General features: G+C 43.8%; 1 protein-coding gene across 3 annotated transcripts in view; it reads right to left on the bottom strand.

The window, feature by feature from the left end:
• The window catches only part of LOC134586395 (DNA (cytosine-5)-methyltransferase 3A-like), a 405,098-nt gene that overhangs the window by 18,080 nt on the left and 360,054 nt on the right, over nucleotides 1–26,964 (bottom strand). For all 3 annotated transcript variants that reach the window (XM_063441886.1, XM_063441888.1, XM_063441889.1), the window contains 5 exons: nucleotides 26,629–26,784; nucleotides 25,767–25,811; nucleotides 13,169–13,248; nucleotides 12,429–12,541; nucleotides 3,471–3,654 (listed from right to left, as the gene is read on the bottom strand). In XM_063441886.1, coding sequence (XP_063297956.1) covers nucleotides 3,471–3,654; nucleotides 12,429–12,541; nucleotides 13,169–13,248; nucleotides 25,767–25,811; nucleotides 26,629–26,784 — 578 coding nt within the window. The remainder of the gene's footprint in view (nucleotides 1–3,470; nucleotides 3,655–12,428; nucleotides 12,542–13,168; nucleotides 13,249–25,766; nucleotides 25,812–26,628; nucleotides 26,785–26,964) is intronic.

Genomic DNA, 26,964 nt, shown 5'->3' with positions numbered 1-26,964 from the left:
CCTCACCTTCTGTTTCAGGATGCCTCACAGATGCTCAATAGGGTTTAGGTCTGGAGACATGCTTGGCCAGTCCATCACCTTTACCTTCAGCTTCTTTAGCAAGGCAGTGGTCCTCTTGGAGGTGTGTGTTGGGGTCATGATCATGTTGGAATACTATCCTGTGGCCGAATCTCCAAAGGGAGGGGATCATGCTCTGCTTCAGTACATGTTGGCATTCATGGTTCCCTCAATGAACTGTAGCTGCCCAGTGCCGGCAGCACTCATGCAGGCCCAGACCACGACACTCCCACCACCATGCTTGACTGTAGGCAAGACACACTTGTCTTTGTACTCCTCACCTGGTTGTCGCCACACACGCTTGACACCATCTGAACCAAATAAGTTTATCTTGGTCTCATCGGACCACAGGACATGGTTCCAGTAATCCATGTCCTAAGTCTGCTTGTCTTCAGCAAACTGTTTTGGGCTTTCTTGTGCATCATCTTTACGAGAGGCTTCCTTCTGGGACAACAGGCATGCAGACCAATTTGATGCAGTGTGCAGCGTATGGTCTGAGCACTGGCAGGCTGACCCCTCCCCCCCCCCCGAATAACTGGACATCATCTCGCGCCCTGGTAGATACCAACAGCACATACAGTTACACACATTAAAACATTTCACATACAAGGGGGAAAGGGAAGGGGTCGCACATATAAAACATACATCACTAGCTAGCCCCGGGTCCCAGCTGGGATCTCTGCAAATAGCGGGGCTATCGGATGTACAGAGCCTGAGAAACCATCGTACAAAGTCTGGGCGGGAGGAGAGGGGTTCCGCCGCCCAATTAGGAGAAAGGGCGCAAAACCCCATTTGAAAGGGCGTACCCTCTCTGATTGGTCGCCTGCGCCCTGCAGTGACCAATCAGCGCTCCCTTGTGCCGACCCATCAGGAGAATGGCGCAAACCCAGTTTGAATGGACGCTCCTACTCCTATTGGTTGGCATGGACTTCCAGGTTGCCAGCTGGACCCCTGTGGCTGTGAGCCAACTGAGAGCCCCAGGGATTCCGCTGGGGCTTGCTCCTTTCTCCGGGGCACCTCCACTTAGGCAGCTCCGGTGTGAGCCCCCTCGGGCAGCTACGAGCCTAGCCTTGCAGTTTCTGGGTAGTGGAAGAAGTGATTATAACTCCGTTAGGAGCAGGTGGGGCGATCCCGACATGGGGACCTGAGACAGTGCGGGCAGGCCCATTCGGGAAATCATTAACGAATGCTTTCTTGGTTGGTGTTCAGCTATACGAACCGGCGGACACACAGTGGAGCAGTCGTTAATGATTTCCCTTGCGGTTTCAGAACGTTCGAATGAGCGTTCTAAATGGGAACTCAAGGTTGTCCCCGTTCGGGTTTTGTTCGTACAAGCTCTCCTGAATGGGGAACAGGCAAAATACACGAAATGTATACAAACACATGGGGAAACACAGAGGGACCACACAATACACTGGAAAAACACACACATAACCAGTGAGCATGGTGCTTAGTGGCGGAGTTGGCAGCACTCATACGTCTATTTCAGAAAGACAACCTCTGGATATGACGCTATGGCAGCACTCATACGTCCACTTCCCAAAGACAACTTCTTTGGTCGACCATGGTGAGGTCTGTTCTGAGTGGAACCTGTCCTGTGAAACCGCTGTATGATCTTACCCACCGTGCTGTATTTTAGTTTCAGGATCTTTTTGAACTTCCAGTGACCAGTATGAGAGTGTGAGAGCGATAACAGCAGATTTAACACACCTGCTCCCCATTCACACCTGAGACCGTGTAACACTAATGAGTCACATGACACCAGGGAGGGAAAATTGCTAATTGGGCCCAATTTGGACATTTCCACTTAGGGGTGTACTCACTTTTGTTGTGAACTTTTAGACATTAATGGCTGTGTGTTGAGATATTTTGAGGGGACAGCAAATTTACACAAAGGGGACAGCAAATTTACACTGTTACACTGTTACACAGGCTGTATACCTACTACTTTACATTGCAGAGTGTAATTTCTTCAGTGTTGTCACATGAAAAGATATAATAAAATATTTACAAAAATGTGAGGGGTGTACTTACTTTTGTCAGATACTGTATATATTCCTCGGTGACACCCCCTCACTCAGATATCTCATGGCAGGAAATTGACCCTCTACCTGCCCAATAACTCCTGCAAGCTATACAGGTCTCCTACTAGTCTACCAGGCTCCTTGAAAAGGTTATATGGCTTTATTAAATAGACACGTGGCAGCATAATAACTACGATGCATGTTAGTTGTCATGGTGCAAGGAGTCCGCTGGCGTGGTAAACCTCAAAACATTCTTTAACAATCTGATAGTTACCGGACTCTGTTGGGTGCTCCGGGCTGATGGGAATTATTCATTGGCTGAGTGCCATTATTTTACTGGATTACGCCAGTACCAGTGAGAGGAACCAGTCGACCCAGATAAGTACCAAACAATTCATAGCCAGTTTAACCGCTTACTGTGTCTATATCACCATTTATCTTTTATGGCGCTTTATCAACGTGCACCTCAGAGAAAATGAGGGACTACCTGGAGTGTGCCGCCCTCAGTGAGTGAGTGATGTTAGAAAAAGCAGCAGAAGAACAGGGTGCGCTGCCCTGACCCAGCTATTATACAGTGAATGGCTCCAGATACATATACAGCTGTCCTGGGGTCATTTAAAGGGACTCTCCAGTGCCAGAAAAACAAACCGTTTTCCTGGCACTGCAGGTCCCATCTCCCTCCCACCTCCCAATCCCCGGTTGCTGAAGGGGTGAAAACCCCTTCAGTGACTTACCTGAGACCCCCGGGTCGCCGCCGCTCCTCATCTTCATTACGTCAGCCGGCGGGGGAGACTGATCCCGCCCGCCGGCTGAGGAGACCTAATGCGCCTGCGTGGCGATGCCGCACAGGCGCATTCGAGCTCTCCATAGGAAAACATTGAAAATGCTTTTCAATGCTTTCCTATGGGGAACTGAGCGACGCTGGAGGTCCTCACTCAGCGCGAGGACGTCCAGCGACGCTCTAGCACAGAAAACCTGTGCTATGAAGCAGGAAGTGCCCGCTTGTGGCTGTAGACAGCCACTGGAGGAGGAGTTAACCCTGCAATGTAATTATTGCAGTTTATGAAAACTTCAATAATTACAGTTGCAGGGTTAAGGGTAGTGGGAGTTGGCACCCACCACTCCAATGGGCAGAAGTGGTCTGGGTGCCTGGAGTGTCACTTTAAACATACTGTGGCAGAAATATACTTTTACTTATTGCTGAAAATAACTTTCATTTAGCATAGTAATCTTTTTTTAAAATTGTACAAGTGTGGGCTGCTCTGTCTGTCAATACGCTGTGTTATTATACCCTTTACTCAGTTTGTCCAGTGCCACTGACTATGGTGGCACTCTCCAGGTGAACGATGATAACGATAACATTTCTTAGAAGGTCTGATGGCAACTTACAAATTCTTGGTCGTGGTTATTGGCGAAGAAGAGCTGTAGGCGGGCTGGCCAGTCATCCCTTCTTCTTAACAGCCCGTAAATCCCCTTGTGGCCGCACATGTAGCAGTTCCAAGGGTCCTCTTTTATAGCTGCCTGGGCGGCACCTGGTCCCACCAACAAGTCGACGCACTCCACACAGAAGCACCTGGAGAATGGACACCCAGACTGTTACAGTCACATAATACAGATTGGTCAATCTTCTTCCCTCTGAGAAAGGCTATAGGAGTCTGTATTGTAAGACTCGTAGGTTTGATGTCTCTGAAGTTAAGTTATAAGCGATCGCTTACTAAGAATATCATTGTATTAAGCTTTAGTGGTTTGTTTGGGATACGTTAGGCTTTAGTAATTGGTAGATTGCACTTAGTGGTTATATTATGCCCTCGCGTAGGTATAATATACCACCACACTTTCCGTATGTAGCATGCACACATTATTGTGCTCACATTTGCACATGATCGTGGTGCTATCATGTTGCACTCTTATGCACATATGTTATATACGCTTTTTTATAATTCTTTATTTTTGGTTTGCACATATAACAACGCAAGCTTGCCTTGCCACAACAGCAACGACAGATATAATCATGAAACATAATTGATAGCATGGTTGTGGCATTCCGAAAATCTGCACATTTTTTTGTAAGATGAGTTAACAGTCGAATAAGGCTAGCATGTAGTGGAACAGACAGATAGTGTAATATTGGTAGGACTAAACCAGGCTCAACGTAGATATGTCAGGAGAGATAGATTGTGTGTGGTAAACGTAACAAGCTTAACTGACAATATAGATTTTGTAGGGCATGAGTAGTAAGATATGTGTTATAATATTTGCACATCGATTGTAGAAATAGTGGACTGAACGTAACACAATGCTAGGCAAGGGTAGGTAATTCACCGCTGTTGCCGACATTGGCCATATAAGGCTGAGGCTTTTAAAGTAAGTGTGTTAGAATGACCTACAGAATACAAAGGAAAACTAAATGATAAATCAAACTAAAAGACATCTGGTTACAGACATATGCAGGTAAGATGGCTTTAACGAGTATTTAGTAGGCCTGGTGATTTAGGCACAGGGGAGGTAAGTCCGCAGTAAGCCAACTACTGATATCAGCAAGCGCAGACTTTGTAAGGCAGTCCTGCAGGGCTGGCCCGCGAGAGTGCATTGTAGTTGGTGGGGAGATCAGCATTGTTATGCCAGGGTGAGGTACCTCTCCTGCCCCAGACAGAAAGGAAAGCCAGCACCTCTTCACCAGGGACTCGGCAGCATGGGATGTTCAGGTCCCTCCCAGACTGGAAACTGAAGCGTGTCCCAGATTCACCTTGTCGTTTGGGTCTTGCAAACCTCCAATTACGTGGGTGGTGTTGTGGAGCTGGACCCCGTCTTGCGCCCAGCCTGGGTAGGCCTGATGGCGAGCAATGGTGGCCTGAGTAGGTAGCTTGTTAAGGCGAGGCCTACCATTCTTCTGCTGGGCCACCTTGATCTTTAGAGAGGCAAGTGCTGCCAGACCCCAAAGCTCTTCCAGCTTGTCACATAAGTGCTGATTGGTAGCCTCTATGTGAGACAGCGCATGTTTGATTGAGCTGGTCAGGTTGGTGCAGTGCGGCTTCAGGTCTCGCAGTTCTGCATCAGAGCTGTCCGCTATCTTGTGTAGCTCGATTGTCGCCATGTCATTCAGGTCTGGGGGTGCGCCAATCATACAGACGGTATAGGTTAGGACATCGGGGACCTGGATAACCCCAACCAGTAAATGGGGATGGGGTTTAAGAGCTCACCCGGATGGTTAAAGAGCAAGGAGAGCGTCCGTCTCTTCTTCGCTCCGGATGCGAGTGCGCCGCAGGGTCTCAGTGCCAGTAATCCGTTGTCAGAGAGACACAATCAGGGTATTATATGACTCCTGGGAACTCCCTCTGTAAGGCCAGCTTACTGCAGTGTTCAGATCCACGATCATGCCGGTTATAGCCCCGATTTACTGTCACCACACGTGGGAGCTCATTCCCCACACGTCTGGTCTGCTCGGTAGTCAGGCTCCGCCCCCCCCTTGATTATGTGCTATTATCTGATCTGTGATTGTATTGTGCACTGTTATTAACACGATTATGTGCACAGTATATTTTACATTCTATGTATACGGATTATGTGCACAGTATATTTTACATTCTATGTATACGGATTATGTACACAGTATATGTTAAACTCTATGTATACGGATTATGTGCACAGTATATTTTACACTCTATGTATACGGATTATGTGCACAGTATATGTTACATTCTATGTATACGGATTATGTACACAGTATATGTTACACTCTATGTATACGGATAATGTGCACAGTATATTTTACACTCTATGTATACGGATTATGTGCACAGTATATGTTACACTCTATGTATACGGATTATGTGCACAGTATATGTTACACTCTATGTATACGGATTATGTGCACAGTATATGTTACACTCTATGTATACGGATAATGTGCACAGTATATGTTACACTCTATGTATACGGATTATGTGCACAGTATATTTTACACTCTATGTATACGGATTATGTGCACAGTATATGTTAAACTCTATGTATACGGATTATGTGCACAGTATATTTTACACTCTATGTATACGGATTATGTGCACAGTATATGTTACATTCTATGTATACGGATTATGTACACAGTATATGTTACACTCTATGTATACGGATAATGTGCAGAGTATATTTTACACTCTATGTATACGGATTTTGTGCACAGTATATGTTACACTCTATGTATACGGATTATGTGCACAGTATATGTTACACTCTATGTATACGGATTATGTGCACAGTATATGTTACACTCTATGTATACGGATTATGTGCACAGTATATTTTACACTCTATGTATACGGATTATGTGCACAGTATATGTTACACTCTATGTATACGGATTATGTGCACAGTATATTTTACACTCTATGTATACAGATTATGTGCACAGTATATGTTACACTCTATGTATACGGATTATGTGCACAGTATATTTTACATTCTATGTATACGGATTATGTGCACAGTATATGTTACACTCTATGTATACGGATTATGTGCACAGTATATGTTACACTCTATGTATACGGATTATGTGCACAGTATATTTTACACTCTATGTATACGGATTATGTGCACAGTATATGTTACACTCTATGTATACGGATTATGTGCACAGTATATGTTACACTCTATGTATACGGATTATGTGCACAGTATATGTTGCACTCTATGTATACGGATTATGTGCACAGTATATGTTACACTCTATGTATACGGATTATGTGCACAGTATATGTTACACTCTATGTATACGGATTATGTGCACAGTATATGTTACACTCTATGTATACGGATTATGTGCACAGTATATTTTACACTCTATGTATACGGATTATGTGCACAGTATATGTTACATTCTATGTATACGAATTATGTACACAGTATATTTTACACTCTATGTATACGGATTATGTGCACAGTATATTTTACACTCTATGTATATGGATTATGTGCACAGTATATGTTACACTCTATGTATACGGATTATGTGCACAGTATATTTTACACTCTATGTATACGGATTATGTGCACAGTATATGTTACACTCTATGTATACGGATTATGTGCACAGTATATTTTACACTCTATGTATACGGATTATGTGCACAGTATATGTTACACTCTATGTATACGGATTATGTGCACAGTATATTTTACACTCTATGTATACGGATTATGTGCACAGTATATGTTACACTCTATGCATACGGATTATGTGCACAGTATATTTTACACTCTATGTATACGGATTATGTGCACAGTATATGTTACACTCTATGTATACGGATTATGTGCACAGTATATGTTACACGCTATGTATACGGATTATGTGCACAGTATATTTTACACTCTATGTATACGGATTATGTGCACAGTATATGTTACACTCTATGTATACGGATTATGTGCACAGTATATTTGACATTCTATGTATACGGATTATGTGCACAGTATATGTTACACTCTATGTATACGGATTATGTGCACAGTATATGTTACACTCTATGTATACGGATTATGTGCACAGTATATTTTACACTCTATGTATACGGATTATGTGCACAGTATATGTTACACTCTATGTATACGGATTATGTGCACAGTATATGTTACACTCTATGTATACGGATTATGTGCACAGTATATGTTACACTCTATGTATACGGATTATGTGCACAGTATATTTTACACTCTATGTATACGGATTATGTGCACAGTATATGTTACACTCTATGTATACGGATTATGTGCACAGTATATTTTACACTCTATGTATACAGATTATGTGCACAGTATATGTTACACTCTATGTATACGGATTATGTGCACAGTATATTTTACATTCTATGTATACGGATTATGTGCACAGTATATGTTACACTCTATGTATACGGATTATGTGCACAGTATATGTTACACTCTATGTATATGGATTATGTGCACAGTATATTTTACACTCTATGTATACGGATTATGTGCACAGTATATGTTACACTCTATGTATACGGATTATGTGCACAGTATATGTTACACTCTATGTATACGGATAATGTGCACAGTATATGTTACACTCTATGTCCTTGGTCCCCTTCTATTTTCTCTTTATACTGCCTCTCTTGGAAAACTTATTGCCTCTTTTGGATTCAACTACCACCTGTACGCTGATGACACTCAGATATACCTCTCCTCACCGGACCTCTCCCCGGCCGTCCTGCAACGTGTCACTGCTTGCCTCTCTTCCATCTCTGACTGGATGTCGTCACGGTTTCTCAAACTTAACCTCTCTAAAACTGAACTCCTTGTCTTTCCTCCTCCTAATACTGATCCTCCTCTCTCACTCTCCCTTCAAGTCAGTGATATCCACATAAGTCCATCCCTACAAGCGCGCTGTCTTGGCGTCATACTTGACTCTGGTCTCACCTTTGAGTCTCACATCCAGTTTGTTGCCAAGTCCTGTAGGTTCCAACTCAAAAACATAGCCCGCATCCGACCCTTTCTTACGCAAGATGCTACCAAGGAGCTTGTCCATGCTCTAGTAATTTCCCGCATGGATTACTGTAACCCTCTCCTGATTGGTCTCCCCAAAAGCCGTACTGCCCCGCTACAGTCTGTAATGAATGCTGCAGCTAGACTGATTTTCCTATCCAGTCGGTCCTCTCACACCTCGCCCCTCTGCCAGTCCTTACATTGGCTCCCTGTATCCTATAGGAGTCAATTCAAAGTGCTAACCCATACATTTAAAGCACTGAACAATTCCAGCCCCTCTTATATCTCTTCACTGATCCAGAGGTATGCCCCTCCTCGTACCCTCCGCTCTGCCCGCGACCACCTCCTGACCGCTGCTCGCACCCGTACGGCCAACTCACGCTTGCAGGACTTCTCACGGGCGGCTCCTCTCCTATGGAATAACTTGCCTACTGCCATCAGACTCTCCTCTAGTCTTCAATCATTTAAGAAGGGCCTTAAATCCCATCTCTTCAGGAAAGCGTATGGCCTCCCAGAGTAATCTCTCCCTTACATACCTGTCTCTTGCTCTCCTATGGGATAGTGCTTTGCTCTCTCCTCCAGCTCTGCTCACTCCTACTTGATATTTCCTATCCTAATGTTTCTAATACCCCACCTCCTATAGACTGTAAGCTCATTTGAGCAGGGTCCTCTTCAACCTATTATTCCTGTAAGTTTTCTTGTAATTGTCTTATTTATTGTTACATCCCCCCCCCTCTCAAAATATTGTAAAGCGCTACGGAATCTGTTGGCGCTATATAAATGGCAATAATAATAATAATAATAATAATAATATGTATACGGATTATGTGCACAGTATATTTTACACTCTATGTATACGGATTATGTGCACAGTATATGTTACACTCTATGTATACGGATTATGTGCACAGTATATGTTACACTCTATGTATACGGATTATGTGCACAGTATATGTTACACTCTATGTATACGGATTATGTGCACAGTATATGTTACACTCTATGTATACGGATAATGTGCACAGTATATGTTACACTCTATGTATACGGATTATGTGCACAGTATATGTTACACTCTATGTATACGGATTATGTACACAGTATATGTTACACTCTATGTATACGGATTATGTGCACAGTATATGTTACACTCTATGTATACGGATTATGTGCACAGTATTTGTTACACTCTATGTATACGGATTATGTGCACAGTATATGTTACACTCTATGTATACGGATTATGTGCACAGTATATTTTACACTCTATGTATACGGATTATGTGCACAGTATATTTTACACTCTATGTATACGGATAATGTGCACAGTATATGTTACACTCTATGTATACGGATTATGTACACAGTATATTTTACACTCTATGTATACGGATTATGTGCACAGTATATGTTACATTCTATGTATACGGATTATGTACACAGTATATTTTACACTCTATGTATACGGATTATGTGCACAGTATATGTTACACTCTATGTATACGGATAATGTGCACAGTATATGTTACACTCTATGTATACGGATTATGTGCACAGTATATGTTACACTCTATGTATACGGATTATGTGCACAGTATATGTTACACTCTATGTATACGGATTATGTGCACAGTATATGTTACACTCTATGTATACGGATTATGTGCACAGTATATGTTACACTCTATGTATACGGATAATGTGCACAGTATATGTTGCACTCTATGTATACGGATTATGTGCACAGTATATGTTACATTCTATGTATACGGATTATGTGCACAGTATATGTTACACTCTATGTATACGGATAATGTGCACAGTATATGTTACACTCTATGTATACGGATTATGTGCACAGTATATGTTACACTCTATGTATACGGATTATGTGCACAGTATATGTTACACTCTATGTATACGGATTATGTGCACAGTATATGTTACACTCTATGTATACGGATTATGTGGACAGTATATGTTACACTCTATGTATACGGATAATGTGCACAGTATATTTTACACTCTATGCATGTGGCTCTGGGCTTACATTATTAAGATACACTGTTGAGGATTGAGGATTTATTTGGTACACTTACTGTTTACTTGGAGTGGGGTGATGGATAGTGTGCTGGAGTTTTAGATGGTGGCACTATTAGAAAGTCAATGTAATTTTAGGCTGGAAATTGGTAGAAATGAAGAAGGAATGAATCCTAAAAGGGACACTGTAGGCACCCAGATCACTTCAGCTAATTGAAGTGGTCTGGGTGCAGTGTCCCTTTTGCACTTAGTGCTGCAATGTAAAACATTGCAGTTCCAGAGAAACATTGTGTTTATATTGCAGCTCTAAGTCTGCCCTCTGTGGCTGTCTACCAGACAACCACTGGGGGCACTTCCGGAATTCAAACGGACGGACCTCCAGCGTCAGATTTTCCCCATAAGAAAGCATTGAATAATGCTTTCCTACCAGGAGGTCTAATGCGCGTCTGGCCATTGCCGCACATGTGCATTAGGTCTCCCCGCCGGCTGGCATCAGCGGGGAGGAGCGTGGGCGGAGCCTGACCACACATTGGTGCTGGATTCAGGTAAGTGGCTGAATGTGTTTTAACCCCTTCAGCCCCGCGGGAGGGGGGCACGCCAGGAGCCTATAGTGCCAGGAAAACGGGTTCCCTTTCCTGGTACTATAGGATTCCTTTAACCCCTTAAGGACACATGACATGTGTGACATGTCATGTTTCCCTTTTATTCCAGAAGTTTGGTCCTTAAGGGGTTAAGTAGTGGGGAATTGTGGTATCGAGTATTACTGTAAAACTCAGACTGGAAGTACATTTTGTACATAGTATTTGAAATCAGTGCTGCGTTTCATTATCCTGGTTAGTACACGGTAGAGTAATCTGAATGTGAATACAGGCTGTGTCCATAAACATTATTCATGCAGTCTCAGCCAGAAGATGTATTCAGCTTAGTTTCTGGAGTTATGTTAATGGCTGCAGCCTGTGGATATTCCCAATGGCCAATATCAGGGATTCGGAAGACTCACGGGCCACGGCTCCTGAATATACTGGCAGTGATCTTTTTTAAAAGCATTTTGTAGAGCATTCTATCGATGTACGTGGTCAGTGACTCCTAGCGAGCTCCGTGTGACTCCTTACTATGACAGCTCTAGCTGCGTGTGAGACAGAGGGCTCTGACATACATTAGATTACTAGAATAATGGTAGGGATTCTAATCGCGGCTGCAGACTGTCCATGGAATTCCAACACACCTACGATCTCAGGGGAATGGCTGACACACAACACATTTAAATAGGAACATTGTCAGCAATTATCTTCGATATTTCACAAAACGACTCATAATTGATCGCAAGGCAGACTTCACAGACATTTCTCTTTACCCTAACAGACATTTTCTGTGGGATCACTCCTGCATGATTACGCTCTGTTCTTGCCAGTCAGTAGCAGAGCAGCACTCTCTACCTGCCTCATACTCCTCACCCAGCAATCTGCATGTCATTTAATTATTGGGAAATCTAACTGGAGGTCACACAATTCTAGGATATGGCTCCATTTCTAGGGAGGTGAGTTATAATGTTTATAGCATTGGTAAATACTGAGAATGGCCAATATCAGAAAGCTTAGTAAGCAGTAACCGTGTATAAATGTCTTTACTTCTGGAACACATACTATATCACTCCCAATCGAAATATTCAGCTTGTCTGATAAGACGTGCTATGTGCACTCAGAGTGCAAGCTCTTTGGTCGGCTGCTGCCTTGGGTGATATTTTATTATTTAATATTTTGCTGTGTGGTCGAACCATGTTTAGTAAAAGAAATATCTCACCTGCAGCAGTTATTATTGCCACACATTAGCACCTCGCGGCCGCCGCAGCAGATAGTGCAGTAAGACTGGTAGCCGTCGTCGTCGTACTGATAGGCGCACTCCAGGAAGCAGTTCTGCCCAAAGAGAGAGAAGATCGTGCTGTTAACTTACCCAGTTATACACGTTGGTTTTAATGAATACTCTAAATGCCCCTCCACTCTCTGTTTAAATCTATCTCCCCGAACAAATCTGTAATTCCACATTCTGCCAACATGCAGCTACCGGAGACCTCTTTAACCCCTTAAGGACCAACCTTCTGGAATAAAAGAGAATCATGACATGTCACACATGTCATGTGTCCTTAAGGGGGTAATGAGCTATACACGAACAGCTCAGGTTAACAGAAGCCATGATCTAGTCTGTGGCATTGGTTACTGATTTCACAGGGGCAGACTGTAGTGTTGCGTGTGCTGACCAGGGTTTATGTGACGTGTGCGGTATTGCCTATGAAATCAGTGGTAAACGAGGATTGGCCGAGTGCAGACTGTAAACGGAAGCTGTCCTAAGGACTTGCAGCAAATGAGAGAAACTGAGTGATTTATAACTTTTTCAATGATATATTATCTCTATAATTCACATAAACAGGGGCTGGATCCCAGCACAGAGTGTCTAATTGTTACAGCAGTGTATGTGGTCCTGATCCAGGCACCGAGAGGCAGCTCTCATAGACACATCCACCCCCCCCCACCCCCCCACACTACCTTGCAGTTTTGGCACATGCCGCCAATAAACAGAGGGTGTTCCAGGGTGACGTTCAAACTGCCGCAGGAAATGCAGATATCTAGAGGGTGGACACAAATAACACGTATTGAAACACATTGTCCTTACCAGATTCACCACATCGGACACAGAGAGAAAAGCAGGGAATCGGGGAAAACTCAGAATCTAAACATTAGATGAAGGGGGTAAAGAAAAACAAAATAGTGGATAAATCTTCTAATTTCCTAAAATGTCAATTCCCCATAGTTTCCTGTTTAGTAAATAAACCCGCACTAGATGTTACTATTTACAGGATACAATACATGGAGTGACAGGCAGTGGGAACTGGGAAACAATCATTCATTTAACCCATTAAGGTCCCCACTAAACTACCAATGATCAATCTGCAAGATTTCAGCCAAGAAATCCAATCTGAAAAAATATTGCCAGTCTTTACATTTAGACATATTTCCTTTCAGGGTTACCTTGTTTGCATTTAGGGACCACTCCAAAGAAAATATAAATATGTTAAGGCGGAGCCTGTAGTTGTGGGAGTGGTTACCCGGCCTATAAATACACAGGCCGCTGCTTCCTCTGGGCGGAGTCTGTAATTGTGGGAGTGGTTACCCCGCCTATAAATACACAGGACGCTGCTTCCTCTGGGCGGAGTCTGTAGTTGTGGGAGTGGTTACCCCGCCTATAAATACACAGGCCGCTGCTTCCTCTGGGCGGAGCCTGTAGTTGTGGGAGTGATTACCCCGCCTATAAAAACACAGGCCGCTGCTTCCTCTGGGCGGAGCCTGTAGTTGTGGGAGTGGTTACCCGGCCTATAAATACACAGGCCGCTGCTTCCTCTGGGCGGAGTCTGTAATTGTGGGAGTGGTTACCCCGCCTATAAATACACAGGACGCTGCTTCCTCTGGGCGGAGTCTGTAGTTGTGGGAGTGGTTACCCCGCCTATAAATACACAGGCCGCTGCTTCCTCTGGGCGGAGCCTGTAGTTGTGGGAGTGATTACCCCGCCTATAAAAACACAGGCCGCTGCTTCCTCTGGGCGGAGCCTGTAGTTGTGGGAGTGGTTACCCCGCCTATAAATACACAGGCCGCTGCTTCCTCTGGGCGGAGTCTGTAGTTGTGGGAGTGATTACCCCGCCTATAAAAACAACGGCCGCTGCTTCCTCTGGGCGGAGTTTGTAGTTGTGGGAGTGGTTACCCAGCCTATAAATACACAGGCCGCTGCTTCCTCTGGGCGGAGTCTGTAGTTGTGGGAGTGGTTACCCGGCCTATAAATACACAGGCCGCTGCTTCCTCTGGGCGGAGCCTGTTGTTGTGGGAGTGATTACCCCGCATATAAATACACAGGCCGCTGCTTCCTCTGGGCGGAGCCTGTAGTTGTGGGAGTGGTTACCCCGCCTATAAAAACACAGGCCGCTGCTTCCTCTGGGCGGAGTCTGTAGTTGTGGGAGTGGTTACCCGGCCTATAAATACACAGGCCGCTGCTTCCTCTGGGCGGAGCCTGTAGTTGTGGGAGTGATTACCCTGCCTATAAAAACACAGGCCGCTGCTTCCTCTGGGCGGAGCCTGTAGTTGTGGGAGTGATTACCCCGCCTATAAATACACGGCCGCTGCTTCCTCTGGGCGGAGTTTGTAGTTGTGGGAGTGGTTACCCAGCCTATAAATACACAGGCCGCTGCTTCCTCTGGGCGGAGTCTGTAGTTGTGGGAGTGGTTACCCGGCCTATAAATACACAGGCCGCTGCTTCCTCTGGGCGGAGCCTGTTGTTGTGGGAGTGATTACCCCGCATATAAATACACAGGCCGCTGCTTCCTCTGGGCGGAGCCTGTAGTTGTGGGAGTGGTTACCCCGCCTATAAATACACAGGCCGCTGCTTCCTCTGGGCGGAGCCTGTAGTTGTGGGAGTGGTTACCACGCCTATAAATACACAGGCCGCTGCTTCCTCTGGGCGGAGTCTGTAGTTGTGGGAGTGATTACCCGGCCTATAAATACACAGGCCGCTGCTTCCTCTGGGCCTAGTACCGATCTACTTCCGGTTCAAAGGTCGTCAGCTGGTCTTGGCCTTGTGCGGCCCACGCAATTATTCGTTTTACCTCACTCTAGTAAACATTCCCCTCACTAGAAGCAAATAGGGCACCCCTGTGTCTGACCCAGCCGCGGCTCTTACTGTTTTGCGCATTTCTTTCTACAAAATTGTTTGTTCGGCCATTCGGATATGGCGAGTTTTACTACCAACGCAAATTCAGCCTATTTTAATCGTACATCACAGCGATGCCTCAATTAGGTTCATGTATTCTGCTTATTGTATTTGGTCCTTATTAGGCCATATCAACTTTTATCACATGCATTTCAGTTAGTAACTCAGCATTTTAATGTTTTCTGTGTCTGCCCTCCTGTTACTCCAGCACTCTGTAGGCCTACATTATTTAGTAATTATATGGCTAGGTGTTGCAACTGACTAAATTTATGTCTGGCCCAAACTTGAACCTATACATATGGTCGAGGAAAATAGAACTATAACCTTTTATATACATTCTCATTACACAATAAAATGTAAATAATCTTTATCCTCTTTAAAGGGGAATATCTTCTAAATGTCTAAATGTATTTTTACTTAATAACCTCATAAAAATGCATCGTGCATTTCAGTTAGGTACTGCCTTTTTGTTTCACAGTAACATCCTGTTTGATATGTGTTGGGCTATTGGGATTTGTACTAAACCATCCCTGCATATGTAAGCTTTTACTAATTCTGGCTCGCTAATGTTATCCTGTTTTCTCACATATTGCCGAAGTTATTTCCATACTTTTCTGCAGATAACATAATTTAATATTGAGTTTGCTATTTTAGGTTATACCCGGGTCACTTTGTATTGTTTACTGCTTACAACTCTGTATGACACATATTAAAGGAACACTATAGAGTCCGGGACACAAACATGTATTCCTGACCCTATCGTGTTAAAACCATCATCCAGCCCCCCTGCCACCCCACCCCTTTGTCCCCATAAATATAGCAAAATATTACCTTTATTCATGTCTGCAGCTGCTGCCCCTGCCCCTGATCTGCCTGCTTGGCCGACATCATCAAATGTGATTCTTTGAGCCAATCACAAAGCTTCTCCATAGGATTGGCTGAGACTGTCAAGGAAGCAGATCAGGGGCAGAGCCAGCATGATTCAAACCCAGCCCTGACCAATCAGCATCTCCTCATAGAGATGAATTGAATCAATGAATCTCTATGAGGAAAGTTCAGTGTCTGCATGCAGAGGGAGGAGACACTGAATGTTTGGATGCATTTTAGGCAGCCATGACCCAGGAAGGATCTCTAGCAGCCATCTGAGGAGTGGCCAGTGAAGTTATCACTAGGCTGTAATGTAAACACTGCATTTTCTCTGAAAAGAAAGCATTTACTGCAAAAAGCCTGAAGAGCTCCAGAATAAATACAATAAGCTGTAGTTGTACAGGTGACTATAGTGTCCCTTTAATACTGTATGCACTTGAAGGGACACACCACTGCTTAAATACGAGATAAGTGGAAATCACTGTTTAGTGGATGTGCCCAAATGAAAAAAAAAACAACCTGATCCGCTTTTTACACACGGTTAGCTCAGGTGTTGTGATTACATTCACTCTCTTATTTGTGCGGTCTACATGCATTAGGTAAACCTCATTCAGACATGTTCCGTTTAAGCAATGACATTTTATATCTGATGCTAATATTACTGAGATATTCTAGCATTATTCTAGCATTTGTCGTTGCTTTCAACTCTAATCTTCTATGCCAGCAGTGTAGGCATAAGTAGTTATCATCCTCCTCCTAAGCATTCCAGGTGGAGATCTTTTAACGTATATCTTGTACCTCCTGTCTTTTCCTATTTATTATGTACAGGCATCACGGCCGCTAGCCTGTTCAGCCACTGTAGCATTCTAGACATATGGGCCTCTGTTCCCGTTTTTTATTCTGTCTGCCGACCCGTTATTTGGCTCCGTGGGTATGTGTTATATGATGTTTTAGAAGTGTTTACATACCGTCTCTATTCTCTTTACCATTTCATAAACTAGATAATTCTTAGTAACTCTACCATCGCATCACCAACATGTCTTAGTTACATACAGCTTCCAAAAGCTGCATATCCAAAAATCACTCAGATCGGTTCGGTAGAACGGGAATGGCATCTAGTGGAAGATTTGGTTAGCCAGACACAAGGTGGTAGCCGAAAATAGTTCCAGCTGAATAGGTGCCCTGGCCGGTCTCGATTTGTGGGGTTCACGATACGAATGATCCCCCTGTTCGGTACTTTATATCTCCCAAACGCCGTTCGTGTAGGTGGTCGGGAATAGGAACGGGTAGCGGTCGACAGTTTACTGGTGTTCGCACGAGTACCAAGCCGAAAATTATTCCAGGCACTTGACGACCAAGTACCGCTGCCCTCGTTCGGGAGACAAGATGGCCGGCATTCTCTTAGCCCCGTGTTCGGTTATACGAAATGGCGGCCACCCAGGAGAAGCACTCATTAATTGTTTAACTTGCGATTTCGCACTTAAGTGGTTGGTGTTTATGTTCTAATGGAGTACAGGAGTGGTCCTTGTTCGGCAGACGAATGGACTCCGTTCATATGAAGTCATATGAAGTCTCCCAAACTGCACAAGAAGAAACACACAAAATAACCGGGGCAAAATATACAAAATAACACGGGGAAGATACGGACAGCCAATATTTGGGATACAATTATGTCCATTCCGCTATATATATACAGGCAGTGCAGAATTATTAGGCAAGTTGTATTTTTGAGGATTAATTTTATTATTGAACAACAACCATGTTCTCAATGAACCCAAAAAACATTAATATCGAAGCTGAATATTTTTGGAAGTAGTTTTTAGTTTGTTTTTAGTTATAGCTATTTTAGGGGGATATCTGTGTGTGCAGGTGACTATTACTGTGCATAATTATTAGGTAACTTAACAAAAAACAAATATATACCCATATCAATTATTTATTTTTACCAGTGAAACCAATATAACATCTCAACATTCACAAATATACATTTCTGACATTCAAAAACATAACAAAAACAAATCAGTGACCAATATAGCCACCTTTCTTTGCAAGGACACTCAAAAGCCTGCCATCCATGGATTCTGTCAGTGTTTTGATCTGTTCACCATCAACATTGCGTGCAGCAGCAACCACAGCCTCCCAGACACTGTTCAGAGAGGTGTTTTCCCTCCTTGTAAATCTCACATTTGATGATGGACCACAGGTTCTCAATGGGGTTCAGATCAGGTGAACAAGGAGGCCATGTCATTAGATTTTCTTCTTTTATACCCTTTCTTGCCAGCCACGCTGTGGAGTACTTGGACGCGTGTGATGGAGCATTGTCCTGCATGAAAATCATGTTTTTCTTGAAGGATGCAGACTTCTTCCTGTACCACTGCTTGAAGAAGGTGTCTTCCAGAAACTGGCAGTAGGACTGGGGGTTGAGCTTGACTCCATCCTCAACCCGAAAAGGCCCCACAAGCTCATCTTTGATGATACCAGCCCAAACCAGTACTCCACCTCCACCTTGCTGGCGTCTGAGTCGGACTGGAGCTCTCTGCCCTTTACCAATCCAGCCACGGGCCCATCCATCTGGCCCATCAAGACTCACTCTCATTTCATCAGTCCATAAAACCTTAGAAAAATCAGTCTTGAGATATTTCTTGGCCCAGTCTTGACGTTTCAGCTTGTGTGTCTTGTTCAGTGGTGGTCGTCTTTCAGCCTTTCTTACCTTGGCCATGTCTCTGAGTATTGCACACCATGTGCTTTTGGGCACTCCAGTGATGTTAATATATAAACGACAATTAGTCCAAGTAAAAAGAGAAAGTCTTATCTAGAATATGCTCCTATGGAGAATGGAAAGTCTGTAGATCCACGGTCAGGGGAAAGTTCCTCGTTGGTCTCCTTCTTAGGAATTCACTCGTATGTGGAAAAAACAGATACAAAACAGGATAGTGCAATACGTCTGATAGTGAGGTAGATAGGAAATTAAAAGCTGGTATAAGACTCACATTTATAAGAGCTATAACTCGCTCTAGTGTTGAAGGCGTACAGCAGTACAATCCCCGCTTATGGGATATAGGGAAAATTCCCTCCGTCAGTGATATGTTCCACGCTCAAAGATAAAAGAGAAACAACCAATAGTGCTCACTGGGTAAAATAGTGATAAAAAATTTTTATGTATAAAATGGTACTCACAAGGGGGGAGCAGACCGACTGCTCCTTGAAGATAGCGCTGGTGGTATGATCCCCACCTCGGATTACTTGGAGTCCAGGGAAATAAAAATGCCAGGTAACAAAATAATATACAGTGTAAAAAGATAAATGGCACTAAATAAAAAGTGTCCAAAAAATATGGATCCTTAATCCATATTGATAAAGCCACATTGGCGAAACGCGTTTATGGAATTTTACTGTGTATTTTAATATTAAAGATTTTTTGGACACTTTTTATTTAGTGCCATTTATCTTTTTACACTGTATATTATTTTGTTACCTGCCATTTTTATTTCCCTGGACTCCAAGTAATCCGAGGTGGGGATCATACCACCAGCGCTATCTTCAAGGAGCAGTCGGTCTGCTCCTCCCTTGTGAGTACCATTTTATACATAAAAATTTTTTATCACTATTTTACCCAGTGAGCACTATTGAATGAAACGCTTGATTGTTCGATGATCACGCTTCAGAAGCTTTGCAATTTTAAGAGTGCTGCATCCCTCTGCAAGATATCTCACTATTTTTGACTTTTCTGAGCCTGTCAAGTCCTTCTTTTGACCCATTTTGCCAAAGGAAAGGAAGTTGCCTAATAATTATGCACACCTGATATAGGGTGTTGATGTCATTAGACCACACCCCTTCTCATTACAGAGATGCACATCACCTAATATGCTTAATTGGTAGTAGGCTTTCGAGCCTATACGGCTTGGAGTAAGACAACATGCATAAAGAGGATGATGTGGTCAAAATACTCATTTGCCTAATAATGCTGCACTCCCTGCATATACATATTTATATTGAGCACACAGCCTTATGCTACAATACCTCTACACACGGTCCCCACTAGGCCTTCACTCCATACATTTACATTTTCTTTTTCCCTCCACTTTCTAAATACCTATTCTTACCATCACCTTCTAGCATAGCCTTTATTTATCTGCCAGGTGTATGTCTAATCATGCCACATTTATTGTTTTGCATTTCTGTTTTTCTAGTCACCATGTAAGTGCCTGGCTTTACTATACTACCTCCCTTCTTACAAGAATTTATCTTTATCGTGGTCTGGCTGTTAGGGTTCCCTAAGGGGCCATGAGTAGTTTTTGGCTTCTTGTGCATTATATAGCTGTCCTGCGAGGCCAACTCCCATCCTCAACTACGGAGGTATTCGCTTCTCGGGCCAAGTCATAGTTACTGCCTCGCATCTACGCCCTCTTGGCAAAGCGGTTAGGGCCTCACCTGTCACGGCCAACTTATTTTGAATCTCTTTAATCCTCACCAAGAGGCCAACACCCCGCCACAACGCTCAATGGCAAACATACCCAACGGGGCCAAATCATAGGTAGAGCCTCTCATCGCCACTTGGCAACTAGTTAGGTTACCTAGTCACCAATTTAGCTTAATTGTTTCACCACTTGGCATAACATAGGTCAGCCAGTATCTTGGTGTTATAGAGTATCTCCCACTAACTAATTTCTCTTTCAGGTATGGTTATAAATGCTGATAAAATTATAAAAGTATTGATTGCGTAATGTCGACACGTATTAAAGTGTTAAACTATTAACCTTTTGCCCTCTTTTTATAGGCCTGCCCGAATGTCAGTTTCGGCACAACACAACGGACTTGTGCACCACTAACATAACTCGGCTTATTGTCCCCGACCACAAATGGAAAGGCTGAGCCTGTGGGCGGAGCCTGTAGTTGTGGGAGTGGATATTACAGCCTATAAAAACACAGGTCGTCCCTTCCACTGGACTGAGACGGTCTGGTTCAGCCCACCCACCACTCCCTTTATCAAGCCACTTAAATTAGTGGGCCCTCTTTTTATAGGCCTGCCCGAATGTCAGTTTCGGCACAACACAACGGACTTGTGCACCACTAACATAACTCGGCTTATTGTCCCCGACCATAAATATTTTTAACAATTGAAATGCCTATATTTAATTATACACTTTTTTTTCTTGGGGGAATATCTAAAAACAGCTTTTAGAATCTTTTGTCTGCAGACTTTGCAAGCCCTCCCCTTCTAACCCCACCCAGACATTCTGTGGCTGTCCAATCACAGACTCCCCAATGCAGCTCAATGAGAAGTGTTGGAAGGCAGGTGCTTTGAGCAATTGCTGCCTTTTGAGTTTAGCTCCACTGAGCTACACAAACCAGGAAGTAACAGAACCGGTTGTCTGATAGCCAGGGGCTGTAATAAGGTTTCTTTATAAAAGTGACCATTTCTGTTGAGATCTGCACGTTTTGTAAAAAATAAATAAAAACAAAATATATATATATACACACCATTGCCCCCTGTCTATGTATAGAATACACTGCCCTCTGAATGTATATATAATGTACTGCCCCGTCTATGTATAGAATGCGCTGCCCCTTGACTGTTTATATATATAATGCACTGCTCCCTGTCTATGTATAGAATGCGCTGCCCCCTGACTGTTTATATATATAATGTACTGCCCCCTGTCTGTGTATATAATGCACTGCCCCCTGACTGTTTATATATATAATGCACTGCCCCCTGTCTCTATATAGAATGCGCTGCCCCCTGACTGTTTATATATATAATGTACTGCCCCCTGTCTGTGTATATAATGCACTGCCCCCTGACTGTTTATATATATAATGTACTGCACCCTGTCTGTGTATAGAATGCGCTGCCCCTTGACTGTTTATATATATAATGCACTGCCCCCTGTCTCTATATAGAATGTGCTGCCCCCTGACTGTTTATATATATATAATGCACTGCCCCCTGTCTATGTATAGAATGCGCTGCCCCTTGACTGTTTATATATATAATGCACTGCCCCCTGTCTCTATATAGAATGCGCTGCCCCTGACTGTTTATATATATAATGTACTGCCCCCTGTCTGTGTATATAATGCACTGCCCCCTGACTGTTTATATATATAATGTACTGCACCCTGTCTGTGTATATAATGCACTGCCCCCTGACTGTTTATATATATAATGTACTGCACCCTGTCTGTGTATATAATGCACTGCCCCCTGACTGTTTATATATATAATGTACTGCACCCTGTCTGTGTATATAATGCACTGCCCCCTGACTGTTTATATATATAATGTACTGCCCCCTGTCTGTGTATAGAATGCGCTGCCCCCTGACTGTTTATATATATAATGTACTGCCCCCTGTCTGTGTATATAATGCACTGCCCCCTGACTGTTTATATATATAATGTACTGCACCCTGTCTGTGTATATAATGCACTGCCCCCTGACTGTTTATATATATAATGTACTGCCCCCTGTCTGTGTATAGAATGCGCTGCCCCCTGACTGTTTATATATATAATGTACTGCACCCTGTCTGTGTATAGAATGCACTGCCCCCTGACTGTTTATATATATAATGTACTGCACCCTGTCTGTGTATAGAATGCGCTGCCCCCTGACTGTTTATATATATAATGTACTGCCCCCTGTCTGTGTATAGAATGCACTGCCCCCTGACTGTTTATATATATAATGTACTGCCCCCTGTCTGTGTATAGAATGCACTGCCCCCTGACTGTTTATATATATAATGTACTGCACCCTGTCTGTGTATAGAATGCGCTGCCCCCTGACTGTTTATATATATATAATGTACTGCCCCCAGTCTGTGTATAGAATGCACTGCCCCCTGACTGTTTATATATATAATGTACTGCCCCCTGTCTGTGTATAGAATGCACTGCCCCCTGTCTGTGTATAGAATGCACTGCCCCCTGTCTGTTTATATATATAATGTACTGCCCCCTGTCTGTGTATAGAATGCACTGCCCCCTGACTGTTTATATATATAATGTACTGCCCCCTGTCTGTGTATAGAATGCACTGCCCCCTGACTGTTTATATATATAATGTACTGCCCCCAGTCTGTGTATAGAATGCGCTGCCCCCTGACTGTTTATATATATAATGTACTGCCCCCTGTCTGTGTATAGAATGCGCTGCCCCCTGACTGTTTATATATATAATGTACTGCCCCCAGTCTGTGTATAGAATGCACTGCCCCCTGACTGTTTATATATATAATGTACTGCCCCCAGTCTGTGTATAGAACGCGCTGCCCCCTGACTGTTTATATATATAATGTACTGCCCCCAGTCTGTGTATAGAATGCGCTGCCCCCTGACTGTTTATATATATAATGTACTGCACCCTGTCTGTGTATAGAATGCACTGCCCCCTGTCTGTGTATAGAATGCACTGCCCCCTGTCTGTGTATAGAATGCGCTGCCCCCTGACTGTTTATATATATAATGTACTGCCCCCTGTCTGTGTATAGAATGCACTGCCCCCTGTCTGTGTATAGAATGCACTGCCCCCTGATTGTTTATATATATATATATAATGTACTGCCCCCAGTCTGTGTATAGAATGCACTGCCCCCTGACTGTTTATATATATAATGTACTGCCCCCAGTCTGTGTATAGAATGCGCTGCCCCCTGACTGTTTATATATATAAAGTACTGCCCCCTGTCTGTGTATAGAATGCACTGCCCCCTGTCTGTGTATAGAATGCGCTGCCCCCTGACTGTTTATATATAATGTACTGCCCCCTGTCTGTGTATAGAATGCACTGCCCCCTGTCTGTGTATAGAATGCGCTGCCCCCTGACTGTTTATATATATAATGTACTGCCCCCTGTCTGTGTATAGAATGCACTGCCCCCTGACTGTTTATATATATAATATACTGCCCCCTGTCTGTGTATAGCATGCACTGCCCCCTGTCTCTATATAGAATGCGTTGCCCCCTGACTGTTTATATATATAATGTACTGCACCCTGTCTGTGTATAGAATGCACTGCCCCCTGTCTGTGTATAGAATGCGCTGCCCCCTGACTGTTTATATATATAATGTACTGCCCCCTGTCTGTGTATAGAATGTACTGCCCCCGTCTGTGTATAGAATGCACTGCCCCCTGACTGTTTATATATATAATGTACTGCACCCTGTCTGTGTATAGAATGCACTGCCCCCTGACTGTTTATATATATAATGTACTGCCCCCTGTCTGTGTATAGAATGCACTGCCCCCTGACTGTTTATTTATTTAATGTACTGCCCCCTGTCTGTGTATAGAATGCGCTGCCCCCAGTCTGTGTATAGAATGCACTGCCCCCTGACTGTTTATATATATAATGTACTGCCCCCTGTATGTGTATAGAATGCACTGCCCCCTGTCTGTGTATAGAATGCGCTGCCCCCTGACTGTTTATATATATAATATACTGCCCCCTGTCTGTGTATAGAATGCACTGCCCCCTGACTGTTTATATATATAATGTGCTACCCCCTGTCTGTGTATAGAATGCACTGCCCCCTGACTGTTTATTTATTTAATGTACTGCACCCTGTCTGTGTATAGAATGCACTGCCCCCTGACTGTTTATTTATTTAATGTACTGCACCCTGTCTGTGTATAGAATGCACTGCCCCCTGTCTGTGTATAGAATGCACTGCCCCCTGTCTCTATATAGAATGCGCTGCCCCCTGACTGTTTATATATATAATGTACTGCCCCCTGTCTGTGTATAGAATGCACTGCCCCCTGTCTGTGTATAGAATGCGCTGCCCCCTGACTGTTTATATATATAATGTACTGCCCCCTGTCTGTGTATAGAATGCACTGCCCCCTGACTGTTTATATATATAATGTACTGCCCCCTGTCTGTGTATAGAATGCACTGCCCCCTGACTGTTTATATATATAATGTACTGCCCCCTGTCTGTGTATAGAATGCATGCCCCCTGTCTCTATATAGAATGCGCTGCCCCCTGACTGTTTATATATATATAATGTACTGCACCCTGTCTGTGTATAGAATGCACTGCCCCCTGTCTGTGTATAGAATGCACTGCCCCTGACTGTTTATATATAGAATGTACTGCCCCCTGTCTGTGTATAGAATGCACTGCCCCCTGTCTGTGTATATAATGTACTGCCCACTGTCTGTGTATAGAATGCGCTGCCCCCTGTCTGTGTATATAATGTACTGCCCACTGTCTGTGTATAGAATGCGCTGCCCCCTGTCTGTGTATATAATGTACTGCCCACTGTCTGTGTATAGAATGCGCTGCCCCCTGTCTGTGTATATAATGTACTGCCCACTGTCTGTGTATAGAATGCGCTGCCCCCTGTCTGTGTATATAATGTACTGCCCCCTGTCTGTGTATAGAATGCACTGCCCCCTGTCTGTGTATAGAATGCACTGCCCCCTGTCTGTGTATAGAATGCTCTGCCCTCTGTCTGTGTATAGAATGCACTGCCCCCTGGTTATGGTTATTCAGCAATGTTTACTCACCCTCTATATTCCTGCATTTCTGTCTCACTTCAAAGACCAGTCTCTCTGAAAACACAAGACATGAGTAGTCAGTCAAGTCAGATACGTTGTATTCCAGGAGTATACTTGATGATGATGATTTATTAAAAATGTACCTCAAAATGTCACATGTGTGAACCTTGTTCTATCCCTCTACAAAGCATCACACAATTTCTATACAAAATAAACCTTACTATTACTTTAATTACTGATAGACCAGACATAGTAGCCCTCGCTCCCCATACTGTCTGCTGGTGGACATCCTGTGTCAGATAATGTGAGAGCGGCCGAGGCCCTCGCTCCCCATACTGTCTGCTGGTGGACATCCTGTGTCAGATAATGTGAGAGCGGCCGAGGCTCTCGCTCCCCATAGTGTCTGCTGGTGGACATCCTGCAACAGGTACAGTGAGGACACTCGAAGCCCTTGATCCCCAAACGGTCTGCTGGTGGACATCCTGCAACAGGTACGGTGAGGACACTCGAAGCCCTCGCTCCCCATACGGTCTGCTGGTGGACATCTTGCGACAGGTACGGTGAGGACACTCGAAGCCCTTGTTCCCCATACGGTCTGCTGGTGGACATCCTGCGACAGGTACGGTGAGGACACTCGAAGCCCTTGATCCCCATACGGTCTGCTGGTGGACATCATGCGACAGGTACGGTGAGGACACTCGAAGCCCTTGATCCCCATACGGTCTGCTGGTGGACATCCTGTGACAGGTATGGTGAGGACACTTGAGGCCCTTACTCCCCATACTGTCTACTGTTGGACATGCATTGACAGATCAAGAGAGAATACTTATAGCTACACACACCCTTCCTGCATCTGAGACATCAGACTTACCTCGAGTGCGCTCATCAATAATTTCTTTAACCTCCTTGACCTTCGGTTTCTCTGTGCTCTTGCGTGGTTTCTTGGCAGGAGGAGGAGGAGCATATGCAGCAGCTTCAGGCTCCACCCACATTTCCGTGTAAACTTCTTTGTACGGGTTCCGCTCCTCTAAGCAGTAAGAAAATATATTTGATCATTTTGTGCATATAGCACACAATAAAAGGTTTTGAAAGGATACTCTAGGCAACATAAGCTGTAGGACACTCTAGGCAACATAAGTTGTAGTTGTTATTGTGGTTAGGGTGTCCCTTTAACCAGTTATTTTACTCACACACATCCCACTCCTGG

The sequence above is a fragment of the Pelobates fuscus genome, chromosome 2 (genome assembly GCF_036172605.1).
Source record: "Pelobates fuscus isolate aPelFus1 chromosome 2, aPelFus1.pri, whole genome shotgun sequence".
In the NCBI taxonomy this organism is placed as follows: Eukaryota; Metazoa; Chordata; class Amphibia; order Anura; family Pelobatidae; genus Pelobates; species Pelobates fuscus.
Note: the sequence above shows the minus strand (reverse complement) of the source record. Positions and strands in the feature narration are given on the sequence as shown.